At 44.8% G+C, this 21,847-nt stretch overlaps 1 protein-coding gene across 1 annotated transcript in view; it reads right to left on the reverse strand.

Moving 5' to 3' along the window:
• CPVL (carboxypeptidase vitellogenic like) overlaps nt 1-21,847 on the reverse strand; it is a 212,441-nt gene that overhangs the window by 145,679 nt on the left and 44,915 nt on the right. Inside the window, exon 7 of the mRNA XM_073630166.1 lies at nt 21,690-21,756. Within this exon, the coding sequence (XP_073486267.1) occupies nt 21,690-21,756 (67 nt within the window). The remainder of the gene's footprint in view (nt 1-21,689; nt 21,757-21,847) is intronic.

Genomic DNA, 21,847 nt, shown 5'->3' on the forward strand with positions numbered 1-21,847 from the left:
TTCACACCTGGATTTGGGGCTCCTCTGCCATTCCTCCTTGCAGATCCTCTCCAGTTCTGTCAGGTTGGATGGTAAACATTGGTGGACAGCCATTTTTAGTTCTCTCCAGAGATGCTCAATTGGGTTTAAGTCAGGGCTCTGGCTAGCAGTGGCGTAGCGTGGGTTGTCAGCACCCGGGGCAAGGCAAGTAATTTGCGCCCCCTAACCTGCGGACTTTTAACACTCCCCGAGTCCGTTCAAATACAATACTACTGACCTACCTGATTCCTATACTGACCACTACACTAACCTACTTGATTTCAACACTGACCAACCTGATTCCTTTACTGACCACTACACTATACTGTCCACTACACTGACCACTATACTACACTGACCACTACACTGTCCACTATACTGACCACCATACTACACTGACCACTATACTACACAGCCTACACTATACTGTCCTGCCTACAGTCTCCCCCCCCCCCCCCCCCGCGGGGCCAGTAACAAGACTCTCACGAGGGAGTTTCACTCACCTTCTTGTCCTGGCCTGCATTGGTCCGGACGATGAGAAGACAGCGGAGGCTCACATTTTTGCTTCGCTCCCCTGTGCTCTGGCTGCTGCCATGTTCAGTGTTTAGCGCACTGTGATTGGGCGTATGGAGGTCATGTGCGGAGGCGGGACTTCAGGAGCGATCGCGGACAGGCCAGCCCTACGCCTCACATGACCCCCATACGCCCAATCACAGGGCGCCTGACACTTAACATGGCGGCCAGAGCGCGGGGGACATAGGAACTTGAAATTAGGAGGCAGCCAGTAGTGACACATACTGGCGCCCCCCTAAATGTCACGCCCGGGGCCACGGCACCCCCCACGCCACGCCACTGCTGGCTGAGCCATTCAAGAACAGTCACGGAGTTGTTGTGAAGCCACTCCTTCGTTATTTTAGCTGTGTGCTTATGGTCATTGTCTTGTTGGAAGGTAAACCTTCGGCCCAGTCCGAGGTCCTGAGCACTCTGGAGAAGGTTTTCGTCCAGGATATCCCTGTACTTGGCCGCATTCATCTTTCCCTCGATTGCAAACAGTCGTCCTGTCCCTGCAGCTGAAAAACACCCCCACAGCATGATGCTGCCACCACCATGCTGTTGGGACTGTATTGGACAGGTGATGAGCAGTGCCTGGTTTTCTCCACACATACCGCTTAGAATTAAGGCCAAAAAGTTCTATCTTGGTCTCATCAGACTAGAGAATCTTATTTCTCACCATCTTGGAGTCCTTCAGGTACTTTTTTAGCAAACGCCATGTGGGCTTTCATGTGTCTTGCACTGAGGAGAGGCTTCTGTCGGGCCACTGCAGCCCCGACTGGTGGAGGGCTGCAGTGATGGTTGACTTTCTACAACTTACTCCCATCTCCCGACTGAATCTCTGGAGCTCAGCCACAGTGATCTTTGGGTTCTTCTTTACCTCTCTCACCAAGGCTCTTCTCCCCCGATAGCTCAGTTTGGCCGGACGGCCAGCTCTAGAAAGGGTTCTGGTCATCCCAAACGTCTTCCATTTAAGGATTATGGAGGCCACTGTGCTCTTAGGAACCTTAAGTGCAGCAGAAATTGTTTTGTAACCTTGGCCAGATCTGTGCCTTGCCACAATTCTGTCTCTGAGCTCTTCAGGCAGTTCCTTTGACCTCATGATTCTCATTTGCTCTGACATGCACTGTGAGCTGTAAGGTCTTATATAGACAGGTGTGTGGCTTTCCTAATCAAGTCCAATCAGTATAATCAAACACAGCTGGACTCAAATGAGGGTGTAGAACCATCTCAAGGATGATCAGAAGAAATGGACAGCACCTGAGTTAAAAATATGAGTGTCACAGCAAAGGGTCTGAATACTTAGGACCATTTGATATTTCAGTTTTTCTTTTTTTAAGAAATCTGCAAAAAGGTCAACAATTCTGTGTTTTTCTGTCAATATTGGGTGCTGTGTGTACATTAATGAGGAAAAAAAATGAACTTAAATGATTTTAGCAAATGGCTGCAATATAACAAAGAGTGAAAAATGTAAGGGGGTCTGAATACTTTCCGTCCCCACTGTATATTTATGAATATAATTGAGACTTTATTTATAATAAAATGTTTACTGAACACTGTAAGGCAGTGGTGTCCAAACTATGGCCCTCCAGTTGTTAAGGAACTACAACTCCCATCATGCCTAGTCATGTCTGTGAATGTCAGAGTTTTACAATGCCTCATGGGAAGTGTAGTTCCGCAACAGCTGGAGGGCCGTAGTTTGGACACCCCTGCTGTAAGGGGTGGTTCAGATTTATAAATGATAAAGTGTGGGATGGCGACATTTGAACCCTTTTATTGTTTGATCAGTATACCAATTATTTAGTCCCAGGTCTGAAATGTAATGTCTTGTACAGTAATAGGGAGAACTCATTTTTAGACACATTACTGAAAATAAATGGTACGAACATAGAGCATGATCTCTTTATAAAAAATACTGATCGTAATCAATTATTACACTACAAGAGTTTTCACCCCCATGGAGTGTTTAATTCGATACCTAGGAGCCAACTGTATATGGTTAAAAATTGTTAGTGAACCACAACAATGTGAAGATTAAATGAAATGGAAACCAGGCTTGTTAAGCGGGTTATCCAGCTTCATTAGTTAAAAGGGAACTTACACACTTAGCAGATAATAGGCATCACCATAGAAATGATAGGAGAATTCCATTTGTGTCACAGTAGCATCCATATTCACAATATCCTTAAAAAACATTGGGGTTTATTAAGAGAGAATTATCCGAATATTAGTGAATTCCAAGTTCCTCCCTTGTCCTCATATAGAAAAGGTTGACCGTTAAGGGATCCCGTAACAAAGGGTCATACCCATGTCTATTGTGTATACAGTGTAACTCCGTAATAAAAAGGCAAGAGTATATCCCATCCACATAAGGGGTATGATATTAAAGCGGAAGTAAACCCATCCATAAAACAGTTACCTTTCCGGCACGTGCCGGAAATGTAACCCTCCCATTGGTTGTGCTCTCAACCAAACTGTCAAACCATCCAATGGCTGGTGTCATAACGGATCACATGTGCAGCATCATGGCAGTTGTAGATTAAACAGAGGCCAAGGTGTTACGCAAGGGAATGGCCTCAGGATAGTGCATCGCATAGTCCAGGATTACCAAAAATATACTGGTGACCCCAGGCAGACTTCAGTACCAGCCCCACTGGGTCCATGCCAATTCTCTCAAACAGGACCTCGATTATTGGTAGAGGAACAAGGGGACTGGGAAAATGCTGGCATTTGGCACTCGAGGCACGATTCACTGTACTCCCTGACATCTACATACAACCCAGGCCAGAAAAATCTCTGGGCGATTCTCTCCTTGGTCTTTTCGATACCAAGATGTCCCCCGGGCTGGGAGCTAGCTTCCAGGTCCTCTGGCTCCCCAGCCATGACAGGGAAAGGAAGAGGATCTCCGGCTTCCTTGATCCCACAAACAACATCCCCTTCCTTTTGGCAAAAAGGGTCTGATGAGAGTTCCCGTGCTTCCCCAGCAGGGGGAGCTCTACATACCAGCCTCCCTTTGCTCTCCCATAAATTCCAGAAATGGGGAAAATCTCTCCCCACTAAAGCTTCATGAAGCAGCGAAGGTACCACCACCACTGAATGTGTTACACTGCCCCAGGGGGTATCAACCTCAACCACCGCTGTCTGGTAGTCCTGAGTGTCCCCATGGATGCAAATTACCCCAATAGTACTGTGGTGTCGTTTTTGTGGGGTTTACACAATCATCCCTGACTAGGGTCACCACGCTACCAGAGTCTAGCAGGGCTGTGAGTGGCTTCCCATCCACTGAAGTAACACGCATTTGTTTTTTCATTGCGAGTCTGACATGATACAGTACATGTGACCAGTTTGCAGCAATATGCCCAAATGCATGGCAACAAAAACACAGTATATGCTCTACCCCCAAGTCCTCTTAACGGTCCTTCCTGGCTTCTTTGGCCAGTCTCCAGGTCTAGGAGCCACAGTCTCATCAGCTGTAACAACAGTCTAATTTAACTTCCCCATGCTCTTGAACCCCGGAACAGTCTTACCAGAACGGCTAGGCAATCTTGTACCTCTAAACACACCGAAGTGGGGCATAGACGGGTTCACCAAGTCCTTAGTAGCAAAGTGCCTCTCCATTAGATCTACCAACTGGGTTGCAGTTTTGGGGTCCTCCTGTCTGACCCACTTCCTCAGAGCAGCAGGGAGCGCACGCAGGTAACTGTCCATTACCACACGCTCCACGATCTGAGGGCCCGTCAAGGTCTCCGGCTGCAACCACTTCCTGGGGAGGTGGACCAGGTCGAACATTTGAGACCGAGGTGGCTGGTTGCTGGAGTAGGTCCACTGATGCACGCGCTGGGCCCGGACTGCCATAGTGACACCCAAGCATGCGAGTATCTCTGTCTTCAGGGTCTCAAAGTCCTGGGCCTTATCCGGTTCCAGATCAAAATAGGCCTTTTGAGGTTCTCCTGTCAGAAATGGGGCCAACAGACCCGCCCACTGTTCTGTTATAAATAAAATATTGTTGCATAAGTGTGCACACCCTTAAACTAATACTTTGTTGAAGCACCTTTTGATTTGATTACAGCCCTGTCTTTTTGTATCGCGTATATCGAGTATCAGCACATCTTGACTTAGCAATATTTGCCAACTCTTTGCAAAAACAATCCAATTCTGTCAGATTGTGAGGGCATCTGCTGTGCTCAACCCTCTTCAGATGACTCCACAGATTTTCAATCGGATTCAGGTCTGGGCTTTAGCTGGGCCATTCCAAAACTTTAATCTTCTTCTGGTGAAGCCATTCTTTTGTTGATTTGGATGTATGCTTTGGGTCGTGGTTATGCTAAAAGATGAAGTTCCTCTTCATTTTCAGCTTTCTAGCAGAAGCCTGAAGGTTTTATGCCAATATTGACTGGTATTTGGAACTGTTCATATTTCCCTCTACCTTGATTAAGGCCCCTGTTCCAGCTGAAGACAAACAGCCCCAAAGAATGATGTTGCCACCACCACCATGCTTCACTGTGGTTATGGTGTTCTTTTGGTGATGTGCAGTGTTTTTGCACCAAACAGGGATGTACTGGCCATTGGGACTACCAGGAGTTTCCCGGTGGGCCGATGACTCAGTGGGCTGGTTTCAGCGGCCGCCATATCTGCCTATTGCATCTTCGGTGCGCTGCGATCTACCCGTCAATCGCCGACAGCTGGCGCCTGACGAGTAGATCGAGATTTAGCCAGATTTAGTGTCTGTAGTAAGTTCTCTCTAATGTCACGCTGCTCCCCGGCGGCCCCTCCTCTCTTCTCATCTATCCCCATTGGCTTGTGACATCATCTGGGATGGGAGAGGAGAGAGGAGGGGCCGCCAGGGAGCAGCGTGACATGAGAGAGAACTTACTACAGACACTTCCTGCGCTACTCTGCATGCTGGCTAGTAAACAATCCCATAATGTGCCCTGAAGTGCCCCATAACGTGCCCTGATGTTGCCCATAATGTGCCATGTGCCCTGATGATGTGCCCCATAATGTGCTCCATAATGTGCCTTGTGCCCCATCATGTGCCCCGTGCCCTGATGTGCCATAATGTGCCCTGATGTGCACCATGCCCTAATGTGCCCCGTGCCCTGATGTGCCCCGATGTGCTATGTGTCCTGTTGTGCCCCGATGTGCTATGCCCTTATGTGCCCCGTGCCTTGATGTGCCCCAATGTCCTGTGCCCTGGTCTGCTGTGCCTCAATGTCATGTGCCCTGATGTCCTGTACCCTGATGTGCTGTGTCCTGATGTGCTATACCATGATGTGCTGTGCCCTGTACCCTGATGTACTGTGCCCTGTGTTGTGCCCTGATGTGCCCTGTACACTGGTGTGCTGGGTGCTGTGCCCTGATGTGCTGTGCCCTGTACGCTGATGTGCTGGGCTCTGTACCCCGATGTGCTGTGTCCTGATGTGCTATACCCTGATGTACTGTGCCCTGTAGTGCTGTGTCGTGATGTGCTATGTCCTGTACCCTGATGTGTTGTGCCCTGATGTGCCCTGTACACTGATGTGCTAGGCTCTGTACCCTGATGTGCTGTGCCCTGTACCCTGGTGTGCTGTACCCTGATGTGCTGTACCCTGATGTGGCCTGATGTGCTGTGCCCTGAACCCTGATGTGTTGTGCCCTGGGCCGGTCTGGATGAAGTCCAGGGCCACATTTTTGTCCCAGTCCAGCCGTGGCACCAAACATATCTTTTGGAATTCTGGGCAAAAAGTTCAACCTTGGTTTCAGACCATAACACATTTTCCCACATATTTTTGGGAGACTTCAGATGCCACTCTACCCCATAGCCCAGACACATGAAGAAGAATATGGGAGATTGTTGTCACATGTATCACACAGCCAGTACTTGCCAGATATTCCTGCAGCTCCTTTAACCACTTGCTGACTGGCTAACGCCGATATACGTCGGCAAAGTGGTATGTTCCCACGACTTGCCGTACAGGTACGTCTTCCCCTTTAAGAGCCGCCGGAGGCACACGCGCAGCAAGGCGGGGGACCCGATGTGAGTGGCCAGCGGGCACGATCGCCACCAGCTTGCGGTAATGAGAGCTAGACACACAAATCCCTGTTCTGTCAGGGGAGAGGAGACATATTGTTTGTTCCTAGTAAGTAGGCTCTAGGCTAGGCCACTCCATGACCTTAATGTCCTTGTTCTTGAGCCACTCCTTTGTTGCCTTGGCGGTATGTTTTGGGTCATAGTCAGGTTAGAAGACCCATCTTCCTGTGTTCTGGCTGAGGGAAGAAGGTTCTCATACAAGATTTTGCTACACATGGCCACGTCCATTGGCCCCTCAATGTGGCAAAATTGTCCAGTACCTCCAGCAGAGAAACAGCCCCAAAGCAAAATGTTTCCGTGCTTGACTGTCGGGATGAGGTTCTTAGGGTCATTAAAGGGAAAAGGCTACTCTGTAGTGATCATGAGTATAAGGTTTTATTAGCAAAGGGTGTAGATATACACAGATCTACAATGTAAAATAGAAGATACAACAGAGAGTACAGGATGTGTGACACGATGAACATGCAATATATGAGGTTACAATCATGGACTCCGTTGCATATTAAACACATATACGGGGAGTACCCGATGCGTTTCGAATTTTGCTCTTCTTCAGGAGGTGTTGGATTGAGACCAGCACAACAAAACATGTCTATAATTGAAAAAACAGTCATGAGCCGAAAGTATAGTGGTAAAGGAAAAAAAATGGTTAACACAAATATATATATATATATATATATATATATATATATATCCATTCTAATTAGAACATATTCAGGTAGGTACTGACCATATAGTATTGCTTAGAGACATCACATATTGCTGCATCCACTCTAAGAACACATTAAGAAAACCTATAGGGAGCAGAAAACCACTGTTCCTGTACCAGCGCCTGATCCGAAGTGGGCGGGCCGTGCGTGCCAAGCCCAGCGAAAACAACAGGGAGGGCTCCCCGACAGAGGGAGCGCAGGGACACCTATCAGTGTGTTGCTAATCCAGAAGGTGGGACACCAAGGGTACACAAAATTGTACTGTGCTATGTAGAGGCCAGAGGTGCCTGTGGCCACAAGGGACGCAAGTCCCACACGCACATGCACACATAAGTGGATAATAAAGGAGGAAATACCTGTTGGTGTGTCCGAGTGCAGGAATATAAAATCCTGCCTAGCGGAGAGGCGGTGCCATCGGCAAGGCGATGTAGATGCCGCAATCCCAGAGCCTGCACCAAGGTACAGTGGGACCTGGTGTAAACAGCCTGGATAAAAGGATGTGATGAGAAATAGGAAGAAAAAGGGGGGGGGGGGGTGAGGGAAGAGAAGGGAGAAAATGAAGAAGGAAGAGAGAAAGACAGAAAGGAAGGGAGAAGGGGGGGAGAAGGGGGCCGGGTCGCGCACCAGAGGCTCGGGGGATGTATACGAACACCTTTGGCCACTCCCACGACCACTCACGGGATTGGCCGAGCCATCCACTCCCGCACCACATTTAAATGGACCCTATACTCACCTGCTTCCTTTCCTCCACGCAACGGCCTCCCGACCATCGGTATTATATTTCTCCCAGGTCCACTACAGGTAAACTTTTATTCGGTATGCGCTGACCTCCTGTGTGTGCTTGTTTGCAGCCCCACACCTATTTCAGCATATATTTCGGGTATCCCCTCTGGACATTAAACATATCCCTTTCCATTCCAGGTTGGGCACCCCGGGCTATACTGGACCCCGGGGCAGGCTCCAAAATCGTGGTGCGTATAGCATCCTAGCACCCTCCTTTTGTACCCCCTGGTTGCAAGGCAGTTCAGCACACATTCTCCCACCAGGACTTCCCAGCAGGTATCCAAGCATTTCATTTTGCATATTACCCCTCTGCTCTCCTGTCACACCATGTGCCACATCACCCCCCTCCCTCCCCTCCCCTCCCCCCCCCCCTCCTTTCTGTCTCTCGCTTTCTTCTTCTTTTTCTCTCTTCTCTCCCCCCCCCACCCCCTCCCATTTTTCTTCCTATTTTTCATCACATCCTTTTATCCAGGCTGTTTACACCAGGCCCCACTGTACACTGGTGCGGGCTCTGGGATTGTGGCTTTCACAGCGCCTTGCCGGTGGCACCGCCTCTCTGCTAGGCAGGATTTTATATTCCTGCACTCGGACACACCAGATAACAACAAAACCTGGGGAATGCCCAGGAAAAAATTCCAAGCCTACTTACCACCAGCTCGCAGACTCGGACACACCAACAGGTATTTCCTCCTTTATAATCAACTTATGTGTGCATGTGCGTGTGGGACTTGCGTCCCTTGTGGCCACAGGCACCTTTTGGTCTCTACATAGCCCAGTACAATTTTGTGTACCCTCTCTTCCCTCAGGGATTGGCGTCCCACCTTCTGGATTAGCAACACATTGATAGGTGTCCCTGCGTTCCCTCTGTTGGGGAGCCCTCCCTGTGGTTTTCGCTTGGCCTGGCACGCACGGCTCGCCCACTTCGGATCAGGTGCTGGTACAGGAACAGTGGCTTTCTGCTCCCTATAGGTTTTCTTAATGTGTTTTTAGAGTGGATGCAGCAATATATGATGTCCCTAAGCAATACTATATGGTCAGTACCTACCTGAATATGTTCTAATTAGAATGGTATTATTTATACTTATGTTAACCATTTTTTTCCTTTGCTGCTATAGTTTTGGCTCATGACTGTTTTTTCAATTATAGACATGTTTTGTCGTGCTGGTCTCAATCATACATCCCTGAAGAAGAGCAAAACTCGAAACGCGTCGGGTACTCCGCGTATGTGTTTTATATGCAACGGAGTCAATGATTGTAACCTCATATACTGTATTGCATGCGCATTGTGTCACGCATCCTGTACTCTTTTGTATCTTCTATTTTGCATTGTAGATCTGTGTATATCTATACCCTTTGCTAATAAAACCTTATACTCCTGATCACTACAGAGTAGCTTTTTTCCCTTTAAAGTCCCATATGAGGAACAAATTTCCATATGTATAGACTATTGGGGATGTGGGTTAACTCTACTCTTTAGACCAACCTAGCACCACCCCTCCATTATCATTTTATTCTTAGGGTCATAGCATTTTTCTCCCAGCACATTTTTCACAGCACTTTCTCACAATCCTTCTCTGAATCGTTTAGATGTTCATTGGTAAACTTCAGACTACCCTGTACATGTGCCTTCTTGAGGAGGGGGACCTTGCGGTTGCTGCAGGATTTCAATCAATGGTGGCAAATTGTTTTACCAGTGGTTTGTTTGGGGACTGTGGTCCCAACTGCCTTGAGATCATTCACAAGCTTCTCCGTGTAGTTCTGGGCAGATCCCTCACGTTTGTCATGATCATCCTTACCGCATGAGGCGAAATCTTGCAAGGAGGTCCAGACCGAGGGCGTTTGTGGTTATTTTGTATTTCTTCCATTCAGCAAATAATCGCTCCAAACAGTTGTCTCCTTCTCACCAAGCTTCTACTGATGGTCTTGTAGCCCATTCCAGCCTTGTGCAGGTCTACAATCTTGCCCCCAACGTCCTTTGACAGCTCTTTGGTCTTGCCCATGATGGTGAAGTTTGAATGAAAAAGATTCTGTGGACGGGTGTCTTATTTTACCCACTGAACTGCAACTTAATTTATAACATTTGTATCATGTGTTTTTTTCTGGATTTTTGGTTCATATTCTGTCTCTATCATTTAAAATACACCTAGAATAAAAATTATAAACCATTCATTTTGGGCAAACTTACAAAATCTGCAGGGGATTAAAGAATTATTTGTATGTGCAGACAAAGCTGTCCTGCAAAATGATACTACTGGGAAAACCTAGACCTTAAACCTGTTGCCAGTTGGTTTTTGGTATGTAAAGGGGTGCCTTGGCCCTCATTGTGCCTACAACCTCATAGCTGTATATCTGCAGTGTGAGATGTAGGACACTGCTGGTCTGAGGAGATTTGATGAGGTCACTGCTGTGCTGTTCACTGTTCTCCTTGCTAGAGCTCTGACATGAAGAAGAAAACCCTGCTTCTAAATAAAACACACATATACATAGTTCAGTACAGCATTGTAAGTGAGTAATAGGGAAAAAAAAAAAAAATCAGCTGCAGGGGTACAACAGGCAATATTGCCCTATTTTTTTCCCTCTCTAGTTCAGTTCCACGGTAATGACCCCTAAACCCTTCTAATCCACAGTCCTCAACCCACAGGTCTCCAAACTACATAACTAAAACCCCTGATTCTTTAAGCTCTTAAACTAAAGCCATATACTATAAATCCCAAGCTCATAAAATCCTCAAAAATGAAAAACCCATCCTATAGCCTCCATTCATAATTACCTAGTAAGCATTTTTGCACGCACATTTTTTTAAGTGAGTTTTACAAACATTTTTGCACATCTACACAATCACCTGGGTGGGAGCAGAAAGAAGGAGAGTAGTTCAGGCACAAAATTCTTGTGCCACACATTTCCATTGAAGTCTATGGGGCCAAAAACAGTGACACAGCTAAAAAAAAAAGTTCATGTTCCTTTTCAAGCATTCAAATTCAAGTGACTGAGCATAGAAATTTGAACAACCTGTATTAAAAATAATGGGACGCATACTGCTAAGCATTTTCACGCTTTGGCATGAAAACGTGTGCAAAAATGCTCAGGTGTTATTGGAGCTAAAAGCAAAAACTTAAAAGGAGGATTTCATCTTTACAAATGCGCATGCATATGCAATTATTTTTATTTTTGTTAGGGACCTGTAAAGCATTCCATCCCATGATCAGCAGATCTTGGTTGTAACGCTGTGAATGGATGACGCGGCCAGGCAGGCGGAGCCCCGCACTGCCACGTCTTTTCTTTTAGATTGTGACAGTTAGCTGGGGGAAAAGATCTCCTGCTAGCTGTCAGAACGGTAAATCGGGGGAGAGCAGGGACCGGCAGTCCATATATAACAGGTTACACCCCGAACATGGGTCTAATATGTTACAAAAAAGGTATCAGCATTGAACCCAAAATAAAAATGTAATATATTGCAGCTTACCAATCATTAGATGTGGTGGCTGCCATTAGTTTTCTATTTTTTAGAGCTGGTGTACTGTGCGATCTGGCTGAGATCAGTGCAGTGATGATGCACTGAGTTCAGTGGATCGAATGTTTTTTAAACAAGCCTTATTTAGAGGTCACACAGACAGCTTAATAATTTCAATTGCCAGCCCACACAGTGCGAGGCAGCGATTGCCTTGCACAGCAAAAAAAAAAAAAAAAAAAAAAAAAAAAAAAAAAAAAAAAAAAGGGTACTACATGCAGTACTTTTTTTCAGCACATCGTGCCCGCACAGCACCGCAATGCAGTAGTGTAAATTACTACAAGACATTTTGCGTTGTCTATGCGGTGAGACTGCTCTGGAATAGCCACCCAACGCAGTCCCACTGCATCTGATGTGAACCAGCCTTCAGGCTTTCTTCCCTCTGTTTTCAGCTGGTGATATGGCCAGTAACACACCTCCTATATTAGAGTGCCCCACTCTGGATGAAGGAGCACAGGGGCTCAACACACAGCAGCATTGTTAGAAGGAGGGGAGGGTTAATGTATCTAAATCTGCTAGTACATCTAACAAATTGAAGCTTAACCCCAGTTTATACTTTAGAAACAGTCAGTTTTCTCCTTTTGGGATAAAAGTTTTAGGTTAATAAAAGCTGATCATTTTAAGCACACCTGCTAGTGGCAAATTGTTGATTTGGTGAGCTGCAATATAATCAATTTCTTGATTAGATATCCTTCAGCCTTAAACCCACATGTATAACATTACATTAACAGACAAACATGCACTGGTCAACATACACTGACCTATGGAAGAACTTCCAGATGTGCCCTGACAGACATCTACACTACAAAATTAAGACAGACAACCATATAAGCACTGAGTAGATCACACACGGTTTAGAAGAGGAGGCTTGCTACAAAACGTATCCAACATTAGAAAAATGATTACTAGCACCAGGAGGCCAGATGTGTGAGACTTGTACATGGGCTAGCATATGATTAGAGCATGGAAAGGTTAGAACACAGTCATATTTTATTGCCATCTGTATTTCCATTGGGAATATCTATCCTTTGTTTGTCCAGATGACCATTCTCACTAAGACAAACTTATGGGAGAGCCCAAACGTTAAAGGAGTTGTAAAGGCAGACTTTTTTTATCTTAATGCATTCCATGCATTAAGATAAAAAGCCTTCTGTGTTTAGCAGACTCCCAATACTTAGTTGAGCCCCATCTCTGTTAACGAATGTCTCAGCTGGCCGAGACTTTCATTCCTGATTGGCTGAGACACAGCAGGTTAATGCCATAATGTGCTAGTTGCACTGCATGCCAGCACAATATGGCCGGCTTACCTTTCAAACTAAGCCATCCAGCGGTGCGCTGTCTGTGCTGCCAGGGCTTCAATCTTCACCCGGTCTTCCTTCTGGGTTTACACTCTCCAATCATTTGAAAGACCGGGTTGTGATGTCACTCCTGCGTATGCAAACAGGAGTCAAAATCGTGGCACAGTGCTCTGAATACAGAGCGCAGTGATGTCACCGGCTGCTAAAATTGTGAATATTTCCTAAACAAAGTTTATGAGATATCATTTGTACCTACATTTAAGACTTTCTGTAGGCTTACCTGTATGTACAAGTTTCAAATTAGAGTTTAAAGGCTAGTGCACAGGCATTAGGGTTTACAGGATTGTTTTAACTAGGGAAAGGATAACTATAAGAAACAGATGCTGATATGGATAATGTCTGAACAAAGATGGTGCCAGCCTTCTGAAGAGAGATTAAGGGATTATCAGGAGTACTGCTCCTATAATAGGCAATACATACTTCTAAGTGTAACACACACACACACACACACACACACACACACATGCATACCTTAGCATTCATACATGTTCACATCTAACATAATGTGGCTGAATTATTAAAACTGGAGAATGCAAAATCTGGTGCAGCTCTGCATAGAAGCCAATCAGCTTCCAGGTTTGTTTTTTTGTCAAAGCTTATACAACTCAAGGTACAACTTCACCCTCTCCATTTGTCCCTTTTACCATTATCATTAAAAGTGAAAGTAAAAGAAATCCCACATTTTTGTTCGTTTCCAGAGAAGTAAATAGAGAGAAAGTCTTCCAATGGGGACACTATTTCCGGTGACCTGGGGGACCCTAAGATATTACCTTGAATTGCAGGGATTTCCTCTCATTTCCTGTTCTGGCTATGGGACAGGAAGTGAAAGTAAATCTCTCCATTGGGACAAAGAAGGCAAAAATAGAACTTACAGGTCTTATAACCGCCCCTTACTCTATCCAAAATGGGGAAAGAACAAAATTGCCTACAGTTATACTTTCATTGAACAAGCTGAAGTTAGAAGCAGATTGGCTACAATGCACAGCTGCACCAGATTTTGCACTCTACAATGTTAGTCAATCAATCCCAATGCTTTAGTATTTATGTGTTCTATTTATGCCTCTCTTTAGATTTCATTTAGGTCCCATGTACACTGGGTGTTAAGCCCCATAGGAAGGGGCCCTGGCATTTAGCTGCAGGTGATCCCATTCAGCCCTATTATTGCTGGCAGCCGGTCAAACCCTATGAGAAGCCGACAGCTGTTGTGGTTGGACCAGGCTTGATGGTGCACCTAGCGCTGTAAACGATTAGGGCAGCATGTGCCCAGAGATGAATGTCTGGAAAGCAAATCTGGATTCTGACCATCTGGGTACATACTGCCCTAAGTATTCATATCACTAGATGCACATTAGTTTAGGGGACTATAAAGTTCTGCTTTAAGCATTAGAAATAATGATTGTAGACTAAAAGAACACTGAAAGTTTATATTCTTACAGAGCAATTTGTTCCTTCCTCCACAAGCAGCCATAAGAAATCTGGATCGTTTTCGATGGTTTAATCCTCACAAGGGTTCTGGGCAGCGAGAGGTAAAACACTAATTTCCTCTGTTCGCTTTCCCTCCACACAACACAACAACTGGTTCCAATTCTGGGTAAGAGAGACAATGTGTCTGGCAGATTCCATCATCTCAAGGAAAAAAAACTGTTTTATATAGAGCTAAATTTATGAGTGAACACTGGAGGGATTGACAAGCTATGCTTTGCTGAAATGTGTATAGGACCATTATAGATCAGCCTGGAATAAATGAACAAGGATTGGTGTAAAACATATATCATTCTCTACTGTGACACAAATGAAACCCATCACTAAACCTAGGCAGTTCAGACAGAGCAGAGAGGGAGATGCAGGCAGCTAAGTGTATGCAGATCTTGACTTTTCCTACCAGGTTGATGTTAGCCATAACACATTTATTCCTCCAGAATCTCCTTATTGGTCTTGTAATTGTTCAGCCCCCACTGAACAATAGGGCTGATCAGGAAAGGGAGGCATCAAGTTAGGCATTTCAAGGGATAATCAAGAACTGCATATATAATCAGTTGCTATATGTATGCTAGCCAAGTACGTTAACCCAAATTTTATGTATACTATGGAGTGGATTTACTAAAACTGGAGAGTTAAAAATCTGGTGTAGCTGTGCATGGTAGCCAATCAGCTTCTAACTACAGCTCAATTAAGCTTTGACAATAAAACAAAATAAACACTGGAAGCCGATTGGTTTCTATGCAGAGCTGCACTCTGCAGTTTCAGTAAATCCCCCTTGTGTGGATGGCTGCTGCTTGGTGTAAAATCCATACCTTTCTACAAGATAGCTTTTGCATGCTACAGTAATGAGAGCAGAGGCTGTGGCGGGCTCCAGTTGCCTCCGTGCCTACTCCTCTCTCCTCGCCCGTTCATAAAAAGCCTTGTGAAAAAACAGCGGAATACTTAGCACACTTTTACACCCCTCAAAAAATGGCCTGAAGAAATAAAGCAGTGTGTGGAATGTCTGTCCAGGGATGTCCACAAGTGCCTTGGCCGCCCAGGCCAAAGTCAGTTAGGAGAGACAGAGAGGCTCTGTGTCTGATTGGACACAGGGGAGCTGTGACTCGGGTGCCCCCATAGCAACCTGCTTGGAGCACAGAAGAGGAGGATCTGGGCTGCTCTGTGCAAATCCACTGCAACAGTGCAGGGAAGTATAACTTTTTTTTTTATATAAAAATAACAAACAAGACTTTACAATCACTTTAAAAAGGGAGTCTACTTCCCCTATACTTAGCACACACATGCTACCAAAAACATATACTGTAGCCTCCCTGGCGGTTTTCCCGAGTGTGGCTCGGGGTTAAAAATCAGGACCATTAGCGGTAACCCCAAGCCACACTCGGGATTACATCGCAGGATCCTGGTGTGGCTTTACTTACCTTGTCCCCGGGATCCTGCGATGTCCCCTGCAGTGTCCGTGGGCTCTGTCCTCGTCCGAAGCCTCTCCTTGCCAGGCTCCGTTCCCTGCGAGCGTCGCGACGCACGGGGGCGGAGCCTGGCGGCAAATTAAAAAAAAATGTCAAAATCATAACACATACAGTACTGTAATCTTACAGATTACAGTACTGTATGAAATGATTTCACATCCCTTTTGTCCCCAGTGCTTTGGCCCATGCCCTGCATGCAGTTTTATGTGATATATACTGTTCTTTCTGCCTGGAAACTGGAGATTGTCCATAGCAACCAAAAAGTGTCCCTTTACGTCAAAAGTGGCTTTAGACCATCTAGAAAACAGCGATAGTAAATTAGAACACTTGCAGAATTGAGCGATAGTGAATCGTGGGGAAATTTATTTTATTACTATTACTATTTATTTTTATTTTTATTAATTGTTTATTTTTATTTATTATATTATAATTTATGTTTTTGTGTTTCAAACTTTATCATACCCGGGATATCTACTAGACTCTTGTTTGGACAGATTTAAGTGTGTTATTGTTAAGAATTACAGACCTACAATATAAAACGCCAAATTTCCATGCAAAATAATTGTACCGCTTTCAGCACCTAAAATCCGAAATAATCATACCGCCAGGGAGGTTAATGACTGTGCCACATAAGTAACATATGTACAATTCTCAGCAAAATAAAACCATTACATTAGATTTTCTACACAGTCCATCATAAAGAAGAACTTCAGGGGTAATGTACTTGGAGTAGAGTGGCCAGGAGTATGAAATGTAAGGACGCAATGAGGGGAATTTTATCAAAACTGGAGCAGACAGAATCTGGAGCACTTGTGCATGTTAACCAATCAGCTTCTATTTTCAGCTTGTTTGGTTATAAAAGTTAGAATTTGACTGGTTGCCATGCTCAATTGCTCCAGACTCTGGCTACTCCAGTTTTGATAAAATTCCCCTATGTGTCTATAGTGCCTACATAAGGAGTGTTTAACACACAGGCACATATCCCACGTAGTATATAACTCCCCTAACATCCCTAAAGCTTCCCGTCAGTCTACCTTCTCAGTACAGACCAAACCTCCTAACACAGTACAGTTCCCCAATCGCCCCCCCAGCTAGGGGGAGAACCCTCAGTGAAGATTTTGCCACTCCCTAAACTCTCCCACCAGACACCATATGCAGTGAAAGCTCAGAGTGAGGAGAGGAGGTCCTCTTCTGTCCCTGTCCGAGTAGAGCAGGAAAGGAAAAGTCTCACTCCGAACTGCTGCCGTCACTGAAGCACTGGGCTGTGGACTTGCTGGGTGTGCTGCGCCTGCCTGACATTTTTTTTTGGGTGCTGCAGGGCCATGCAACACAAAAAAAAAAAATAAAAAAAAAAGTCAGGTAAGCACAGCCCCACCCCCAGAATGTCTGCAACTGGTAAAGACTCTACCCTACTGAGAATGCAGGATATTATGTAAACGGAGGAGAGAATGCCACATAGCTGTCCTTCTCTCCTCTCGAATGCATTTTATTCTGTGAAAAGAACACAAGGATTTTGTGAATAGACAAGGAGTGAGGAGGGCACAGGGATGAGACTGGAGCCCTTTACTGCCACATCCGCTGCTCTCATCCCTGCAGCACCCACAAATACAGTGCTCGGTGTAGAAGCCATCTGTAGCAAGGTAGAACCAAACCAAACAGCAGCCATCCACACGTAGTAAACGTTCAATTATGCTGGTCATACATGGTTCAGTTTTGTTTTCTAGACTTGTTTAACTGCTGGTTCATGAGAAGTTGACTGATAGATCATCTTCCTACGAACAGAATGGCCATACATGGATCAAAACTTGGCTGGTGCTTGCTGAACTGGACAAATTAGGATACATGTGCAGTATAGCCAGCTTAAGGAGTTATAAAGGCAGAAGGTTATCTTAATGCATTTTATGCATTAAAATAGAAAACCTGTGTATAGAAGCCCCCCAGCACCCCCCCTAATTACCTACCTGAGACCCTTCTCTCTCCAGCGATGTCCATGATCCCCTCAGCCATCCAGGACACCCCTTCTGATTGGCTGAGAGAGCAGCGGCGCCATTGACTCCCACGGCTATCAAAGTCAGTCAGCCAGCCAATCAGGGGAGAGAGAGGGGCAGAGCCAGGTCGGGGCTCCATGTCTTAATGGCTACACAGAGCTCTGACTCGGCTTGGGTGCCCCCTGTAGAAAGCTGCTGGCTGAGGGGCACTCAAAGGAGGGAGGGGCCAGGAGCACAGAAAAGGGACCGGAGAAGGAGGATCCAGGCTGCTCTGTGCAAAACCAACTGCACAGAGGTGGCAAGTATAACGTGGTTTGTTATTTAAAAAAATGTATGTATATATATATATATATATATATATATATATATATATATATATATATATATATATATATATATATATATATATATATATATATATATATATATATATATATATATGAGCCTTTACGAATCACAAAAATGAATGTAGCTGAATATCAATATTTAGTCACATCTATTGAAGGTCAGTACAAATAGCAATACACATTATACCCACTTTGCCTGCTGGATTGGGTGATAGGTGTGTCTACCTTTGCATGAGATCACATAGTCTGTGTTGGCTGAGGCATCCAAAACCGGCAATTAGAATTCTACTAGACAGAAATCTGATACGAATTACTACATTTTTCTATCAAGTAATTTACACAAACAAAAAACAGGAGATTATTACTTAGTCATGAGTAAATAGTTGTTTGGTTAGAGATCCATCACTTCAAATATTTGTTTCACTAATTTTCACCAAGAAGGGTATCCAAACCCTTTAATAAAGAAAACTTCTAGATGTCCACTTTGATCTGCACCTAACACCCAAAAAAGACAATTGTTGCATTAATAACAGTGTTTATTCAACGTAAACACCAGTATCAGAACATCACAGGAGAGTGTTTGCATTGTCTGGGCAGTTGTGAGATCTTCTAAATCTGAGCTTACACTGCCCCTCTGTGTAGAAGGACAATGCTGAGCACAACGGCAAGGTTACATGAGGATACAGATCTTGTTCCGCTGAGAACATGGTAGAATACACGAATGAGATAAGCTGTGTGGAAGCCGAAGCGTTACTGTGTTTCAATATTCAGCTACAGTTTGGCAAGTGCTTTAAGATTAGTGGTTTGTACTTGGAGAACAGACCTAGTATTTCAAACATACACATGAAGCTAAAAAGTATAACAAAATATATTCTCTGAAGTTTCCTTCTACAGGCGTCAAAAACAGGTGTTTCCTGATCATCTATCAATGCTATGCTAATTGTTAAAACAGGGAGCAGATGGAGGTGGACACACAACATTACCACTGCTTTGTATTGCCTGCAGAATTCTGCAGGCATTGGTGCTTTGCAACCGCCGCTATATATAAATGCAGTGCAAGCGTGCAGTAAAACAGTATGAGGTTTACAGCGCATTAAAGACATGGTTGCAAAGCTTAAAAAATGATAATTTCCCATTTTAGTAGTGTGGAAAAAAAAAAACAAACATTTTATTATACACACACAGGGCATCACTTGACGAGGCTTAAAAATCTTGGTAACGAGTCCGAAATGCTCTTAACGCTATAAGGGAGTTTAATGCAACTTCTGCCCAAGAATAAAAGCAAAGAATAAAGTGAGAGAGGAGCAATACAAAGCTTTGCAGTTAAATTTAAAACTGGCCCTGCACCATGTTATACTCACCTTCCCTTTGCTCCCACCAATTGTTCACTGGCAGGAGCAAAGGGGGGCTAAGGGAAAGCAAGTATGGTATAATATGCTGCAAGGGGCAGTATTAAAGTATATAATATAAAAGGAACTTCAGCCCTGGTTTTGGTGGCTCAACCCCCCAGGCACCACCATTATGGCCCATGTGCAGACAAAAAAAGGGGCAGACTTATTGGACTGCTCAGTCTTTCTGCCATCACTTTTCTAGGTTTCTATATCCCGAAGAGGTCTGCCCTGATCGTCACATCATGACAGAGCCTTTCACCATATCTGCTCACACACAGGATGTTTCTATGCAGAAAGATGGTGCAATTTTGGGACTTCTGTAATACCCCTATGTATGAGCAAAGATGGGTAAGCCAACATGCGCAGAAGTACAGGGGGTCCTGCGCATGCAGAGATGTGCCACGGGGCGCTCAGGACCTGAAGCACATCTGTTCAGATGTAGAATCAGGAAGGGAGACATGGACATCATCCTCGCCTAGGTGATAAATGCAGAAGTGCTGCTTTGCAGCACAATAAGTCTTAAAATAAATAAAATAAGAATCTATATCCAATTGGAAAACGGAGAGGCAAGGAAAGATGAGATTAGGTTTAAAGTGAAGGTGCATTTTCATCATTTAAAGAGGTTTTACTCTTTCAGACAGTTCTGTAGAAGCCTGTATATATGCCTTCTGGATGCTGACCAGCAGAGGATTTCAGCAGAACAGTGGTTTGAAAAGCACTTTCAAGTTACAACCATCACAAGTTATAATAATCACAATAGCACACCACTCTCTAATGATAACTTTTTAAATCCGGAAAATAGGAAATACTGCATATTACCATTTTAATATTTACAATTAGCAGCCATCAGGTGGCACACTCAAGGCTACTTAAAAGGAGAAGCATGGTCAAAGCTTTTTTTGGCCATACTTCTCTTGCGGATTTTATGCTGTAACCCAGAATGGCTAAAGCTTGCTATCAGCAGATGTCACAGAGCCACTCTAGGCTTTGGAAGGATCCCAACCATGTTGTCAGGATCCACCCAGATGCCTGATAGCTGGCTCTGCCTCTCAGTGTGTGGCTAAGAGCTAAAGCCAGCTGTGCCGGCCTCCTCTACAGTGAGTGCTGGAGAGGCAGAGCAGAGACTAGTGACAGACCATCACCGCTCTCTGCTTCATGAAGACCTAGAATTGAGTGCTCAGCAGTCATGGGATCAGTCATTTCTCTGGTTTAGAGCCAGCAAAGGGCAACTGCAGTATCAGACCGAGGTGGGCATATGCGTTTATTTTATTTTTTTTAACCCAAGACATCTTCCTTAAACATTTCTGCAGAATTAATTACTGGTATGTTGTAAATCTTAGTAGATTAAATCACACACACACACACACACACACACACACACACACACACACATTAGTTAAAAAGAAGCAGAAAAGACTGGAATTTATTAGAAAATGTATTAACCTCTCTAAAGCGGAGTTCCACTCATTTTTCAGTTATTAAAAGTCAGCAGCTACAAAAAGTATAGTTGCTCACTTTCTAACACACACTTACAGTACCTGTCCCACAATCCAGCGATGCGGCTGCCTGAAGAACTCGGTTCTCTCCTCCGCCTCTCCTCTGCATCACAAGTGTGGGCCCTGCTTTGACAGCTTGCGGCTTCACATCCGGGTGCCCACTGCGCATGCACAAGTCGTGCTGCGCTGTCATAAATGGCCAAGTAATCTTCTGGGACCTGTGACTTGTCCCAGAAGATTGCAGGGAGGGAGGGGGAGAGGAGAAGTCGCCTAAGCAGCACTGGCAATAGCGGGAGCTGGGTACCTATCAAAACTAGGTACCCACTCCCCCCAAAAAATGACATGCCAAATGTGGCATGTCAGGGGAGTTAGGACTCCTTAAAGCGAAAGTTCCACTTTTGGGTGGAACTCCGCTTTAAAGTGTGTACCAGAAGCACCCTGTATTAAATGTGTATAACTATTTTATACAAGCAATGTAAGAAGCAAAAACTGGCCAAACAAAAATTCTGGTGTTCCTTACCTCTCCTGTGCAATAAAAGTCATTTTTCTGATAGTCCGGGAAGATTAGAAAAAATTGTGTGAGTGCACTAAAAGAGGGAACACAAATGAAACAAAAGAAAGCAGCTGTTACACACAATTCTATTAAGCATGGTTCTGACATTCAGTCTTTCAAAGCGA

The sequence above is a fragment of the Aquarana catesbeiana genome, linkage group LG05 (genome assembly GCF_042186555.1).
Source record: "Aquarana catesbeiana isolate 2022-GZ linkage group LG05, ASM4218655v1, whole genome shotgun sequence".
Classification (NCBI taxonomy): domain Eukaryota; kingdom Metazoa; phylum Chordata; class Amphibia; order Anura; family Ranidae; genus Aquarana; species Aquarana catesbeiana.